Here is a 16087-nt window from a genome sequence, read left to right on the forward strand (position 1 = left end):
TCGTGTACAAGTTTCAATAAAATCTCCTTTCAGAGTAAAATCTATTCTGAAGGGAGTAGCAAGTCTTGTAAAAATTGCCCATAAAACAATAAATATGATTTTGGCCTTGACAATTCAGATGGCTACTCATTAGATAATCATTGTGTAAGTTTGATTAAATTCTGATCAGTAGTATAGGAGGAAGATTAGAGGAGAGAGGGTGATTTTGACAACCTCCTTTTGCAGCCAGAGGCATTTATGCTTATTGAGGTCCTTGTTATGTCCATCTTTTATATACAGTCTATGGCTTCAAAAAATGCTATACAAAGAATAACAAGCAGTTTGTGAGCAAGCTGATATTGAGCCGTGTTGTCGATCTCTTATGCCTGGCAGAACATAGCAATACCCAGGCTAAATGAACTGGGTCGTTTCTATTTTATGTGTCTCATATCATATAAAATATAAATTATTTTATGATATGCTATCTTACAGGCTACAAGGTTATTTGGCACAGCGATTCCCTTAGCTGGCTACAAAAGTGCAGATACGTAATGGTCTCACTGTTATATGGTCTTCCAACCGTAGTGTGCAGCTCTGCACACTTCTGTACTCTACTGGATTTGTCATACCCAGTCTTGCAGTCATGAATGTGCACCCATATGACGTGAGACACTCCAGCACATGACATATTTGGCTTTAAAGTGACGTCACGGCAGCGTGGGGCTCAGCAGGCAGATCGTTCGTCAGTCTGAGAGAAGAGGAGCAGCAGGAGGAGACGTGCCGGTCTCCTCTCCGCTGTAATGACAAACCCTCACAGCCACTCTCTCCAACTCCTCTGAAACAACCCTCAGCCTCCAGGATTTTCCTCCGCCGCTTCCCCTCTTCCTTTTTCTTTTCAGTTGCACCTTATTTCATTTTATTTTCATTTATTTTACTTTATCTAACCTCTCAAGCACCCCCCTCCACAGAGATGTCAACAGATAATGAAGATCCCCTGCCTCTGGTGACTTGAATCCTCCCTGCTTCAGAGAACTGAACATTCTCATCTTCCGCCCCCCATTTTTTTCCAATTTTCTTTTTTGGACGTTCATCTGCCGTTCAGCAATGTAGGAGAAGTGACGGCGTCATTTCAGCAATGAGGATGCCAACTGCATGCCCCGATTTCGGCTCTCAGCATCTTGCATCTTTGCCTTTTCTGCCGGGGCGACTGAAAAATGAACGATTTGCGTGAAGGCAAAGTTTGAGGGTACCTCTTTCGGTTTCCCGCTCACCTGTCCGCCTGCACGCGCCTACCCCCTCTCTCTCCTCTCGGCTGGTGAGCAGGGAGAGCAAATCATCGTCAACAGAAGAACTGACGAACAACTTCAAAGAGACCCGACTATTGTTCTGGTATTTTTAGTGGATTTTTTTTTTTGTTTTTTTCGGCAGTGTTTTTTTCCTCCTTTCCCCCCCCAGTCCTTTTTTTGAGAAGAAATTGATGTGCGCAACGTAGAAGGATATGGCTTAAATGATGTTTGCGTTGACAGCTGGAGTAAGGTCCGTAACTTGAGTGCTTTCTTTTCATCAGCAATTGCCGACTTTGGTGGAAAAACCCATCCAAATGGGAGGATACCTGGAGGACTGAGTCGGTTTTCGACAGTCGAGAGAGAGAAAAAAAATGTGGATAAAACGGAGTGTCGCGCGCAGGTAAGGCACAAATTATTTTGTTCAGTAATTACTTTGTACTTAAATTCTTGAATGATTAGGGGGAGAAATGTAGACTGTGATTGTGCATTGTAATTTCTCTTCAACAGCGTGTCTCAATTTTTTCTTTTAAATCTACGCCACTGCAAGTTATTAGAGTCTGCTGGAATTGATGAACGAATAACATAGATCAATTGGACTGTGAAAAACGCGAGGCTGTGGCTGCCGCTGTGCCAGAGTTATACACATATTAGCTGATTTAGTGTTGGTAATAAAGAATATCCGGGTACAGGCTTTCTATAGATATGTTTTGTGATTTTTTAAAAAAATTTAAGGGAAGAAAATAATTGGAAAATTTCACATCCTGTACGCTGGGGGTCGCCAACAGTACGGCGCAAGCGACGCACATACATTCGCAGATAACAGACGCGTGCTCAAAGCGACACGTGTGTAGACACACGCGCGCGTGCACAGTCTCAAGGTTAGGTCTGTCAATTCCTCCCCACTTGTGAGGATAAACACGTCCAGGTGAGCTCCACGTGCAATTCATTGGCATAAAGTGAAGGTAAAATGAGGAAATAAATAAAACTGAGAAGCTTTGCCCCCCAAAATATTAAAGTAAGCCTACTTGGTGTTCTGATGAGTGCGTATCCAAGCACAAGGAGAGGATGGCATACAAAATATCTGTGCGCAGGGGTCAGCTTGATCACACTGAACAACACCTCCCTTATCTTTTTAGGCTACATTAAAGTCTTTTTGCCAGATAATTTTTTTTAAATGATAGATATGATAGAACTACATCTCTAAAGTGAAGATATAGAAAGTATGCTTCAGACTCCAACTGATGAGTGAGGAAGTCTAAACAAAAGCCCTAAGTGAGATCATTCATTTGCCCAAAAGTGGGTTTACAGGTAATGACACACTGCAAAATGAGACCAAGTCTGTTTTCTTGCCACCTGCTGGATCCCATTCCCACCGGCAGTTCATATTCCTGCCCAGTTGCAGCTGTACATTTGTTATGCATGACACACGCTGTACATCTTTAGGGCTGACCTCGCAGGGTTATGGCAATGCACGTCTTAGACAGAGCAGTTGTGCGAGATGATGAAATAAAATGCCATGCCTTTAGATGGATCGGCAAGGGGCACAGAGAAACCAATTTCCATCATCGGGAATTTCCTTGTCACTTGCTCACACAAACTGGAATGTCCAAATGGGACATTGGACGATCTGCAGCCGCTGTTATGGACTGAAGTACCCTGTTTTGAAGTCAGGTATTTTTACTGGCTTGGGCCTTTTCAGGGCACAGAAGTTATTGTGCACACAGGAATCTGTGCACATGCATTAAAGGCAATAAAGTTGTTTATGTGACAGAGATCTGTCCATTTTCCTTTAAGTTAAACCCCAATTAACAAAACTCGTTAAAGAATATTAAAATGCTCTCGGTAGTTCAGTAGCTGTAGCCGAAGCGTCTTCATGAGGTGCCCACGGTTACTCTGTGCACGAGAAACCCCGCCACAGTCTAAAGTTTTGCATTGCTGTCGCTGATTGTCAGACATTGATGGCAGCAGTTGGTGGCGGGGCTTTTACTGGATTGATTTCCTTCCCTGCAGTATGAGTGGTGAAAATATTTGTTTTCCTTTGTTTGAAAAAAAAGGATGGATGAACTGAATGTGTACAGAGAAAGCCACTGTACCTGTTGGAAGAGACAAAGAACAAACCACCTACAGAAAGTAAATATGTGGGCGTAAATGCAACCGCGCTGGCTTCAGTAGACCAGGAGAAAAAAAGGGCTGATGGAGAGTTACAGATACAATTTTAAAAAACAAGGCTTCTAGAGATGACTACAGTAGTTACTCATCGTTCTGGGCAAACCGTCTCATTAAGACAGCCTGTGGGCTAAGGCTGGGCTTTAGTGATTATCACTATTATTTATAGACTTACTAAAAAGACTGTAAAGATGTGATGATAACATGGGAACGAATTGTAATTGGGTTCTTATTTCAGAAAAAAAATGTCATTTAAAGTAGCCATCCCAAATTGTAAACCAGCTGTTTGTTGGTGTGCATTCAGTTTTTCTCGTATAACAACACCAGGATAACAATGAACGCTCATGACCTGCGACATGCTTCACTGTCTGTGATGTGTGAAATCTTCTAGTCAAAGCTAAATGCTGGTAATTTGCAGCGTTATAACGAGCTTGAACCAGAGAGCATCTGACTCGAGGGTTAACCAGCGGGGATTCGGCTCTCACACACTCGGGATCTCTGGGCTGAGCCTTTCATGGATGTCACACAGTTTCAGGTCCCCCATGGCGAGCTCTTGTACAGCTGAGGCACCGGAGATGCTATCAAGCCTCGGCACACTGCGGCAGTAAAAAGCGTTGCTGACTGAGACACCAGTTGCCTTTTACGAAGGCTTTATTTGTCTTGTTTCACTTGCCTGGAGGAGGATTGTAAAGCGTAGATGGCTGTGTCTTTGTATGTTTAGCCTTTTCTGCTCAATAGGCATACATCGAGTGATCAAGAGTGATACATCGACAGTAGTGATTCAGATATGCACTAAAAAAGAAAAGAGAGTGGTTTTAATGAGCTGTGAGCTGCCTAATATTGCTACACCTGGTGATAATTTCTTTGGTATTTTGCAAGTTACTCCTGTGTGAAAAAGAAAACTGTTATAATAGTCTAATTCTGATTAATATCACTGGCTTAATGAGAAGGGTTCCTCATGTATTACAGTTTGCAGTGAGGTGTTTTTTTCTTCCCCAATGAGAAACAGTTGCACAGCATCATCAGTCTGCAGCTAGTTATATTACAAGCCGTGGTTCTCTTAGCTAGCCCTACTAAGAACTCCAGGGCTAAACATGGCATTACTGTGTTAGGGGCCATCAGATATTCAGATATTCCTATGATTTAGGTGCCATCTTAATAGCCTCTATGAGGGTTATTAACTGGGCCTCTCTGGAGCGTGATTAACCTAATTTGCAGTGAAATAGGCTGTGTTGCTTCTTGGAGATCCTATCCTCTGGAGACGTGTGTGTCTGTGTGTATGTGAGAGTGTGTCTGCATATGTGTCATTAGCACCCTGTGCTCAGCAGGAATCTGTTAGATCCATAAGGACCGGTACAGGTTGTCCCTTTCTAATGACATAAAAGACAAAAAAGGCATGGACGCTGTCCATCTAAACCTTCTGGAAATACCTCTGAGAAAGAAAGAGAACAAGAGAGAGGCTAGCTGTTGTTGAAGACGTGGGTGAAACATGAACGACCTGTCACTGACTGGCATAGGAATTAGCAGAGAGGAGTCAAAGGCAGAATGGGACCGTAACTGCTACTGTGCTTTTATTTCTTACTGCAACACATGAGTGCATATCGGAAGCTTGAAATGAGAGGCCTGGAGTTTAGCTCATTAAGTTTTTTCTTTTTTTTTGAAAACCGAACACTTAAAATACTTGAATTTATGCGCTGGTGATCAAAAAAAAAAAAAAAATCAATAGCAATCAGAATAAGTGTTTTGCTTTGTGGAACCGGCTGTAGACCGCCAAATGACAGTAAACCTCTGAATAAAACCTCCATATTCAGATCTCATGAATTTATAGTCCGTGTTCTAACTTTATTGGCAGCAACCTTCAGGCTGATTGTGTTTAATCACCGGCTTGTCCGCTTTGTGCTACATGAAAAAAGTGTGCGTGTTTCTATCGCACTGGAGCACAACCATCCACAAAGTAAAAGAACTAACAGCACAGAACTCATACTTGATTCATGTAGTGAGCTTTTGCTGGATCAATACTGCCTCTACAAAGGATCAGACTTATCCGTCATGGCCCTTCCCACTAACTGGCCTTCTCCAGGCACTGGGGTGCCTCTCAGAGGGCCATTTTCTACTCCTCCTTCTCCACCAAAACCCCAAACTGCCACCTGCTTTATTTTGTGTTTAGCTACTTAGTGGTATTTGCTGTCAAGTTTGTCACAAGAGGCAAACAAGACTTAAAGACAGTAAAGGGCTGATATGACCGAAGCATTGTCCTGTTATTTTCTTTTTCCACCATGTTTCTTTACAGCCCTGCTTATCTTTCTGAGCATGTGGGTCATGTACACTCTACTGCAGGACATTGTGCAGTGGGAGTAATTAATGGGATGATGCAACACTCTTGGCTGTTGCGCCTTAGACCCCCCCCATATACACACATATACACACTCTGCCCCACCCATTTTCTCTTTTGTTGGTTTTCCTCTATGAATTATGTTCTGACCTCAGCAATGCAGCAATGTTTCTTACACTACGGCCATAGTAGCAGCTGCTGCAGCTCAGCCTTTCAGGCATGGATGGAGTCTTATTTGTGTGCATATCTATGTGTGTGTGTGCACGTTGCACACTACCAAAACATTTGGAAGATTTCATACAATATTTGCCTCCCAGAGGCCTGCTGCACCGAGGCAATCCATAAATCTCTGGAACTCTTTGGAAAGCCAACTGTGGTATTTATCTCCCTAATACTGGATATCTACTGAGGACAGCTTAACTCCTACACCTCGGAGCCTGCATTTTTACGAGCAATGCAAACACATGCCGCTGAGATCGCTAAAAATAAAATAGCTAAATAAATAAATATAAACACAGCAAGCATCTAGAGATAATCATAAACAGTACATTTTGATTTATGATGAGAAGAGCTAGGATTTATTTTAGAAGTAGAGTGGGGAAATAAGTGATGCACTGAGGCATTCGGGCATCGTCCAAAGTAAAAGGTCATAACAGAAGTTCATGTTTCTACACAGATGATCAGTATCTTCCTACCAATGTTTCTGACCTTTCAATTTGATGTTCAAGATATTCTGGAACAAAGCTCATGTATTACAGATAACATGGAAAGGTACTGTATGTTCACTATCAGTAACTAAGGAGGGTCACTCTGTATTTCTGGTAATTTGGAAAAAGGACAAAACATTTAGTTTCCTCAGAGTCAAGATGAAAGCCGGGCCACTGTGGAAGGGAAATTGTTTGTATAACCTGCATCAAAGCAGACAACTTGAGTGATATGCCTTTTTTCTTTTATTGCTGATCAGTGGGATATGTCAGCGGGGATTGTAAACATCTGGCAAGTCTCAAAGCTAATCACATTCATTTGATACCAGAGGCATGTTACTTGGTTAGAGTGGCATTGAGGAGGATTTAGCCACCACAGTCAACAAATTAGAAACACAACGTAGTGGGAATAAGCGATTTGGTTCCTGTGTATCTTGGCAATTGTGCTTGCCAATACAGAGCCATTTGCATGTAGGTATGTTAGTGTGTGTGAGTGCGAGTGTGTGTATACATGCTGGGTTATATTTGCCCCATCACTTAGTCTGAGAGCTGAGAGCTTGAGCACACAGCCCTTTTCACTTTCCAACAAAGGCGTGATTGCATATTCAACAGGCTGCAAATACAGACTCAGGGTATCACGGCTCTTCCTTTAAGTGGACAGAGGATGAACCCCCTCAGGTCTTCTTGATGAAATGCAAATGCTTCTGCAATTGAAATGCAAACAACGACCAACAACCATGGTCTGATTGTCAGTTTAAGTATGTGGTATAAAGCTGAACGGGAGGGTTAGAAAATGTGCAGTACATAAATACACAGGTCAACTAATTAAGGTAGGCTATATGAATCCAACTGTAAATCAATGCTCCCCTTCTGTTATAGATACATTTTACTTCCATATTCCACTTCCCAGTGTCTTTCTGTCTCTGCCTTCTCTCCTCCTGTGTGCACATACGCAGTCGTGCTGTTCTGTCTGTTCCACCAAACAATTAGTGATTAGCGCTACAGCAGGTAGCTAGTGCTGCAAAAATCAAGTGCAACATAAAATTGTACCCACCCTTTCCAGTCACATCTAATCACATTTATATGAAAAACGTGATGCTCTTCTTCCATGTTTCTGCACTTATGTCTTCAAATTAAAGGACTAAATAATACAATTGTTATTGTGGGTGTTGATTTTTATTCCACATATTAATTTATAAAATTAATGTGTGGAATATTTGAACTATAATACATTAGAAATTTTTATATTTTATATAAATTTTATACATTTAGAGCCATAATTTGTTTGTAAATTAGACCATTTCTGTAATTTTGCCTTTATACTTGTATCCCCCCACAAGGGATTTTCTATCAAACAATCAAGATGTGATTGAAGTTAAAAAGAGGCTATAAATTAATTGGAATTTTTTTTTAAAATATAACGACTGTATTTATTACTTGGATTCTTTGACTGACTTGGCCATTGAAGAGTCCTAATTTTCTTTATCTCGACAAACGTCATTTGCACTGTTATATACCATCTAATCAATTTTGCAGCATTCGAAAATCTGAACAGAATATATACTTCACATTTCCCATCATTATGGCAAACAGTTTTCTTGGTTTCTTCCATTTTTCTTTGTTTTTAGAAGTTGCACAGGCTCTTTTAGATGTTTTCTGGCAAAGTCTGACCTGGCCTTCCTGTTCTTGAGTGTAACCAGAGGTTTGCACCTTGTTGTAAATAAACACTGTAATATTTTAAGAATGAATCAGACTGTTAATGTTGCCACTCCTAAAGGTTTTGCTGTCCCTGTGACAGGTGTGCTCTGTTTTTCAATGTCATGATGTCTTCTGTCCCTTGGACTAACATCTTGTGGAGCATATATTTAAAATGACAGCGAAAAGCTATAAAATACACATCCAACACTGTGAATCGACTTCACACATTCTGATTGCTTTGTCATGAAATAACAAGAGAACACAGGCTAGACCTGGCCATGAAACGTCTTGGCCAATTAATGTTGAAGCTGTAAAACTTTCTGAAATAAAGCTGAAAGTATGAACTTCAATTATATTTGATTGTTTGTGTGTGGTGTGTAGGGCAATAACTACAAAAACAGGCTTTGTTCAAAATTTATGACTCTTCCTGTAAATGCAAAAATCTAATAAAACAAACCTACAGGCATGAAAAAACAAAACAAATAAGAAAATCTCTGACAGCAAATAAACCACAGTTATAAAGAGTGAAATGGTACTTAAACATAAATACTGTTAAATATGTGTAACATTGGGGGATGAAAAATAAAAACGGAAAACATGATGTTCATCATGAGGATCGCTTGTAGTTAAATGTATAAAGATGCAAAGACTCCCGTCCCACTAATCTTCCCTCAGAAATAAAAAGGCCGTTGGAGTCTTTTCCCTGAAAAGTTCTCTGCACATTGGGAGATAGTGGAGGGGAAAAAAAGTGCCAAGTAAAGGGAAAAATGAAAAGTGAGTGGAAATGGATTAAAATAACAATAGAGCATTTTGCTAATAGTCCATTTTGAGCTGTTGCCACAATGTGATACTGTCTGTGAGAATTATGGTGGATAAGAAAGGTGCTGATGTCTCTAGAGACATACTAATGCTTTGCATGCCTTACTTTGTGAGAATGTTAGTGTTTGATAATTGATAATGCTGACTGTCATTCTTTCTCTAAGACACGTTGTCTATTAGCACATATTAAATCCTGCAGACAGTTTTAGTAAATGAGGCTTTGCTTTCTATTAGAAAATAATTAACTTTTGAATTTGATAAAAATCTAAAGCACTATTTCAACAGTGTCTCAAAGTTCAGTGCCATAAAATGTTTCCATTGTGTCTGGGTCTGTGGGCCAGTTAAAATGAGTTTTAAATGGAATAATGGAACAAACTGTGTAGCCTCATAATTCACAAATATCCTGTATGCAGCACCATTCATCAAAGCTGCAGAGAACTCCTTTCAGCACTTTGTATACCTTCTGACATTTTCAATTTGCATTATCATTAGCAGTCTATTGTGTTTATTGAACTGGAAAAGCAGGCCTGCCATATTTTTCACATGAATAACATTCATTTCTCTGAGAAGTTCAGCCTTTTAAATGGTCGTATATTTTCTTAAATGACAACTGGGTGTTTCTTTCAGGCTGTACGCATGATTACACACTGTTCTGCAGATTTTTGTTTCTTTTTCAAGAGATGATCCCAGTCAATTTAGGCATTATCTCCCTGGAGACACATTGGGCTCTTTCAGATATGCACTTCTTTACAGCGATGACACTGCGCCTGAACTTGTCGACTTCATCCTTGCACTCTGGTCATGTGTCCATAAAAGCGGTGGTGGCATTATTACTAAATTGGATGTAGTAACTATAAAAATGACACAGTATAGTATTGGCATATTTTGCAGTATTGTACACTGAATATTAATATTTTCTCAAGTAAATTAAAAATACTATGAACACAAGGTCTCATCTCTCTGATGCCAACATGTTGCCATCAGTCTGAATGAGGTTTTGTCAGGGAACACAACTCAAGGAAACTCGACTCAATTGGTTGTCAGTTGGTTGTTTACTGGTTATATTCATATAGAACAGGATAACCATCCTGTTCTGCTGAGCACAGGTGTAACAATTAAATGTGAATTTCTGTCTATAAAGAAATAGATATGCAATTTTGATGATTTATTACAGTTAATTGCTGGATAATCAAAAATGGATTGAATGTAATTGCCAACCTTTAATTGGCATTCAGTTGCAGACTGATTGCAGTCTGACTCTGTCTTAGGGCAACATCTATGGCAGATTTAACTTGGTGTGCTTGACAGTAATTTTTTAACGAAAAAGACATAACAAAAAATTTGATAACCTTTTCTTATTGGATAAAACAGACATTGATATGGTTTAATTTTAAGGACATCATTTGCAGTTAAAAACAAGGTCCCACATCTTGTAGTAACTATACTGCATGTATTATGTTAAACACAATAAGTTTGAATACTTGCACTTGCACTAAAGAGCAGGCATGCACAGGGCATGTAACGTGTGCTGCATGCACCCATAGTTTCTCAGTTTGATAAAGTTGTTTTGGAATAGCATTAAATACTATTAAGATTACAAACTATCTGTCTGGGAAACATATTCTTCTGCCATTTTTTTAGTAAGAAAAAAAATCATTTAATGCAGCACACATGTACTGACCAGTTGTGCATGTACTGTAGCGCTCTCCATCTTATCTGTCATGAGCAACATTAACATAAAAGAAAGCCCACTTTCACAGACTGATGAAGCCTGCAATATTATAGTATCAGCTGTATTATAGTAACCCATGTCTGAAAAGGGCAGTAGATTACACCCGACTCCAGCTCTGATCTGCCTGTCAGGTTTAAGTGATCAGTGTACTGAGGTGAGATCAGGGTAGGCTCATAGAATACTGTGGCTACGAGTAACCGCTAGTTGCAGTGATATGACATAAATATCTTAGCTGTTAATAGCTTCACATTTTTACTACCGATGCTCTCATAATAGTAGATTTCATGCAAACCTGTGTAGAAGAATATTACTGTTATTGGAACCTTTGCATTTGCTTTATGTTACAAAATTTCAGCTCAAATTTGCTGGCAGCTTTTGAATTGATAGAGACTGCTTATTTTGCTTGGTGTGGTGGTAGATTTGAATGTAGAATGTGGTAGATTTAACTGACAGATAAGCAAGCTACATTAATGGTCAAATGAGATGTAAGTCAAATTCATCCAAACCTTTATCTTAGTCCATCAAACAGTTATAAAGGAAACTGAGTCTGGACTAACATGGTAGGCTGAACAACACACCAGTATGTGCTTATTAAAATAACAAATGCAGATTTAAAAGCAGTGACCAGGCTTATTGCCAGAAAGCAGTCTTTGTGTGATCAGTAGCAAAAGCACATTAACTGAGTAGTCTGTACGATAGGTCAGCTCTTCATGTAAATGGATAGGAGGATGAAAGCAAATAGCTGGGGGGAACAAAGGTGGTGTTATTTCTACCATAAATAAAGAACAGCAGATTTCATTCTTTTCTTTTTTTTTTAAAGGCAGAGCTAGTTTGATTCCACCCAGAATCATGTGTTTTCTCCATTGTGTGGAGAAAACAGTGTGAGAGGAGAAAGAAGGCCTGAGAGACAGGTGTATTAGGGGCAGCAGATTGGTCAGAGAGTGTATTTGAGTAAGTGTGTTTCTGGACCTTGTTGCAGTGAAGCTCCCACATATTCCCTCAGTCCCCCTGAGAGTTGTGCACCGTGTGAGCACTGCGCAAAAAAACAGCCTCACTTTTGTTCTATAACCTAAATGTCCCAAAGGTCTGCAGCCCTATGATCTGCTTCCCACCCCACACGCACACAGATGATGAAGCAGCAGTTTGAAATTAAACCTGTCTGAATACATTTAGTCTGCATCAGATTTATTCATGCACATAAAACGTCTGCTTTTATATATTCTAGATCTCGAGTCTATTTGCTCACAGTACACAGTAGAGGTTGGGCAATATTTTCTCAAAATGATATTACAATATTTCAAGGAATTTTGTGATAACGATATTTATGATGATACAGAAAAAAAATACTGAAGTGTATTTTCCACCAGTCTTTTCAAATGAGCTCATTTATGACACTAACTGATTCAAAGTGAGAATCTTGTGCCTTCAGTTGTCAGCAGGAGCAGATTTATATTGCATTACTAGTGACATAGGAGTATATATAGCAACACAGGAAAGCCACAAAAGTAGCCAAGGAAATGTTATGTAAAAGTAAAACATAACTGCTTGTCACTTTAGTTTAATAATAGCTAAATAAACTTTACCTTTTAACTCTTTGGGAGTCTGGGATGTTGAGCTTTTTAACCAGCTGCTTAAAGTCCTCTTATACCACCATGTAACCGCATCAGTAATTTTCCTTTACCTTTCACACATCTGGCAGATGTTCCGGCGTCGTCCAATCGAGTCATTTGTTAATGCTCAGGTCGCACGTGTACTTGATGGTTTGTTTGTAGTGGTGAGCCAAGTTTGTTTTTTCCACTTCGGTGTTCCTGCATTGTAGTGTCTCCATCTTACAATATAAAGTGTCTTAATTAACTGTTATTGTGATTTTGTATAAATAAAATTATATTGAACTGAACTGAATTGAATGTTTTGCAAAGTGCTGTGTTTGGTTGAAGTGACTTCTTTACTGAACATCAATGGAGGCTGACACACGGCCTTTGCTGTCAGACAAATTTGGCCTTGTTCTGTGTGCTAGGGAATATCATTGTATCATTGATAGCGTGATACCACTACAACACAGTTTATCACAGAAAGAGTTGCATACATACAGTAAAGTATGTAAAAAATAGAAGTTTTGATGCATGAAATACATTTTTAATCTTTGTTTGCAGTTGATTTCTCTGTACATCATTTTAATCATCATTTTAAACCCAAACATATTCTGTGAGTAGTTTTTGGTTACAGCTGATCGAGTTTAGTCCATTGTAAAATTGTTGATTTGTTTACCAAACACAGATGAACTCATTTCTACACCGCCACATTTTCTAACCAGCAGTCTCTGAATATAAACTAGTACTGATACTAATATATGCACAATATTATCATCATCAGTGCCGTCATACCATAACTGACTGAGATTGACCAAGGCTTGGCTGTTGGCATGCCTCAAACTAGCTATAAAAGCACCATCACTGATCTTACTGAACTTGGTGGGAATCTGACTGGACAGAGGTACTGAGATCAGGTGTTCTATTACTACTGCATTTCGTTGCCCTGTACCGGTGACATGTGCAATGACAATAAAGCTGAATTCTATTCTATTCTATTCTATTCTAACCTGAACTTGTGGCATTCTTGCAACAGCAGTCCACCTTTCAGCTATTTCAACAGAAGACTGCTTGTTGCCACACTGCCAGAGTACACAGCAGGGCTTTCTGGATCCCAAGTATATCCAGACACTTCCTTGGCCAGTTTTTATTTATGTCTGCTATTGAACATGCCTAGGACATACTTTGTTGACATGTTCATCAGAAGCACTACAAACAATGACCACTACACAATTGCAACGACAGACACTTGTGCAGTCTGTGCGCAGATTGGTGTCAACTTGCATAACGTCCAAGACCTCGTATTAAACATCTTTTAGTCCAAACTTTATCAAGCTAGTATCTATAATATATATTTAAAATACAAATTTCTGTTTCTGTTTTCGACTTGCATATACACATACATGGAAACAACTGTTTAATGTAATATTTTGTTTTTCTCGCCGACCACAGATCTGTTTTCTGTAAGATGAATGCATCTGTATGACCTTTTAAAATGCAGTTTTCTTAATCATGATCTACTGTATTTGTAGTCACTAGACAATAATCACTAGTTGACATGGTTATTTATCAAAAAACAGCCAAAACAGAACATTTGTTATTATTTATGATACCAGGTCTGTTAAGATATTTTACTTTAAAATTCCAGTATGGACAATCATGGTAGCACAAATATATTGTAAATGTGTGAAGAGTGAAGTTGGTAGCAACTAAAAGTGAGAATCACCAGACACCCCATGGTATAAAATTATCACAATACTTCGCAAGATACCACATTATAGCAATTTTTTAACATTTTCCAATATTCTATATATAGTATTGCAATAACATTCATTTTGATTTATTAGCTTTTCTAAACTGCAAATTTTGTCCTCATAGTTAAACTTGGTCAGTGTCTGTTTTATCCACTAATAAACTGATGTTATTTCACTCCAGTTTGACAGGCTACTAACACTGTCACTTAAACCTGTCATAAATGTTGCCTTAAGTTGGAGTCAGTTTGCAACTGAATGGGGTATAGTTGGAACTTACATGCAATCTTTTTCCAATAATACACCAGTTAACTGGGATAAACCATCAAAAGTCACATATCTGTTGCCATCTACAGAAATTCACATTTAACTACTACATTTGTGCTCAACAACCTTCCTGTTCTATAGGAATATAACCAGAATACAGCAATGTGACAGCCAGCTAAATGGATTCCTGTAAGTTTTGCTCATTGACAAAGACTCATTCATACTAATGTCCATGTATTGCCAATCTGTGGATTTATAAATTAGACAACAATTATTTGTAAATTGTCAACAAGCTCTCTGAGGCTGATAGCAGTCCGTCCAACTTTATCAAACTAAGCGTGTCCACTGTCGGATGGATTTTCCGTTGAGTTGACTTAATGCAAGTTTTCTCAGCAAACATTATCTCAGGATGGTGATGCATGAGACGAGGCCACTTGTTTGTTGTATTTTATTGCATTGAATAAAATATCAATATTTGGTGTCCTTATATCAAAAATACGGCAATATTATGCCTTCATTTTTTACCCACCACCAGTAGTGCTTTGGCAGTTCCACCAATGATTCAAAAAAGCCTCAAACATTAGAAGCTTAATTTTATCAGTGGGGAATATGAAGGTTTGAGAGCCTCTTTATTACAGACATGGATCAAAACAAAATTTAAAAAGGTTCATAATTTTACATGAAACTGGCTTTGTAATCATTCAACCTTTCCTTTTATCTTCCACCTGCTGCTGATGTGAGCCTGTCTGCTCTGGGTCTTCTGCTGGGAGAGAGCAGGATTTGATTCAAGTTCTACATAAAAAGCCAACTGTATGTCTGGTTATAAGTCAAAGCAACATGTTAAATCTTTCATGCACTTTTATTAATCTGTCTAAAATGAGCCAAAAAAAAATTATCACAGGATGTGTTTTAACCCTGTCAGATAGTCTTTCTGGAGCGTTTGGAATTTTCAGGAAACTTACAGCTAACAGGAAACATTTTATAAATTTGATTGTAGGGTTTAGAAAAAATAAAAGCTTAGCTGACTAAACTGTTTCCACTCCAAACTTCCTTTGCTTTCTTGAAGTGGGATTGTATAAGGTACTTATCCATAGTCAGAATATTACCTACTGTTGGCATGCCCTCAAACAGATATGGAGATAAAGCAAGGTATTGATGTAGGCGTGTATTTTAGCCACCCACTTACAGAAATCAATATTAGATTAGGCTTAGGCTATATTTAAAACAGGCTGTAAAACATTTTTCTGCCTTGCCGTCAGATGACCATTTCACAATCGGTGTAATCGCCTTCTAAAGTCACTGGACTTTGTCAACACAGTAATTTTACCTCGGAGTACGCTGCATTTGCAGGTCAACTGCTGCCTCAAGTGATTAGCTTATTTTTCTTATTTTCTGATCACACAATGGTGGTCCAGCAATCCAGTGCTCTGCACGGTAAAATTGCAGTTTGTGTCAATGGAGCCTGTTGACTTTGAATCAGCAAACTTTGATTGTAAGATTAACTCTGTAAGCCTCCCAACTTTGAAATATTATTTATTCTTGGACGAGTGCCGTGAGAGCAGCCAGACATTCATGTTTCATACCCCAACGTCAGAATATGTCATTGTCAGCTGTAATTTCTTATCCTGTATCTCCCTTAAAAATCTCACCTTGACAGGGGAAGTGTATAACATTGATCATCTTGATAAATATTAAAGTAAATACCCCAGAGTGCGATGCTGCCAAACCTTTGGTCCTTGCATTCGTGTGGATAAAATTTCACAG

General features: G+C 39.0%; 1 protein-coding gene across 3 annotated transcripts in view; it reads left to right on the forward strand.

Annotated features, from left to right (window-relative positions):
• The first annotated feature begins 633 nt into the window (after positions 1–633).
• Positions 634–16087, forward strand: part of ajap1 (adherens junctions associated protein 1) — a 47775-nt gene continuing 32321 nt past the window's right edge. The window contains exons 1-2 of one of the 3 annotated variants that reach the window (XR_014871440.1): positions 637–1368; positions 1547–1665. Coding sequence is in view for 1 of the 3 variants with exons in the window: in XM_085145163.1 (XP_085001289.1) it covers positions 1637–1665 (29 nt within the window). In the remaining 2 variants the exon portion in view is untranslated. Of the gene's footprint in view, positions 1666–16087 lie in introns of all 3 variants that reach the window. The other 2 variants (XM_085145163.1, XR_014871439.1) reach the window with 2 other exon arrangements.

Source organism: Neolamprologus multifasciatus, chromosome 20, assembly GCF_963576455.1.
Source record: "Neolamprologus multifasciatus chromosome 20, fNeoMul1.2, whole genome shotgun sequence".
In the NCBI taxonomy this organism is placed as follows: domain Eukaryota; kingdom Metazoa; phylum Chordata; class Actinopteri; order Cichliformes; family Cichlidae; genus Neolamprologus; species Neolamprologus multifasciatus.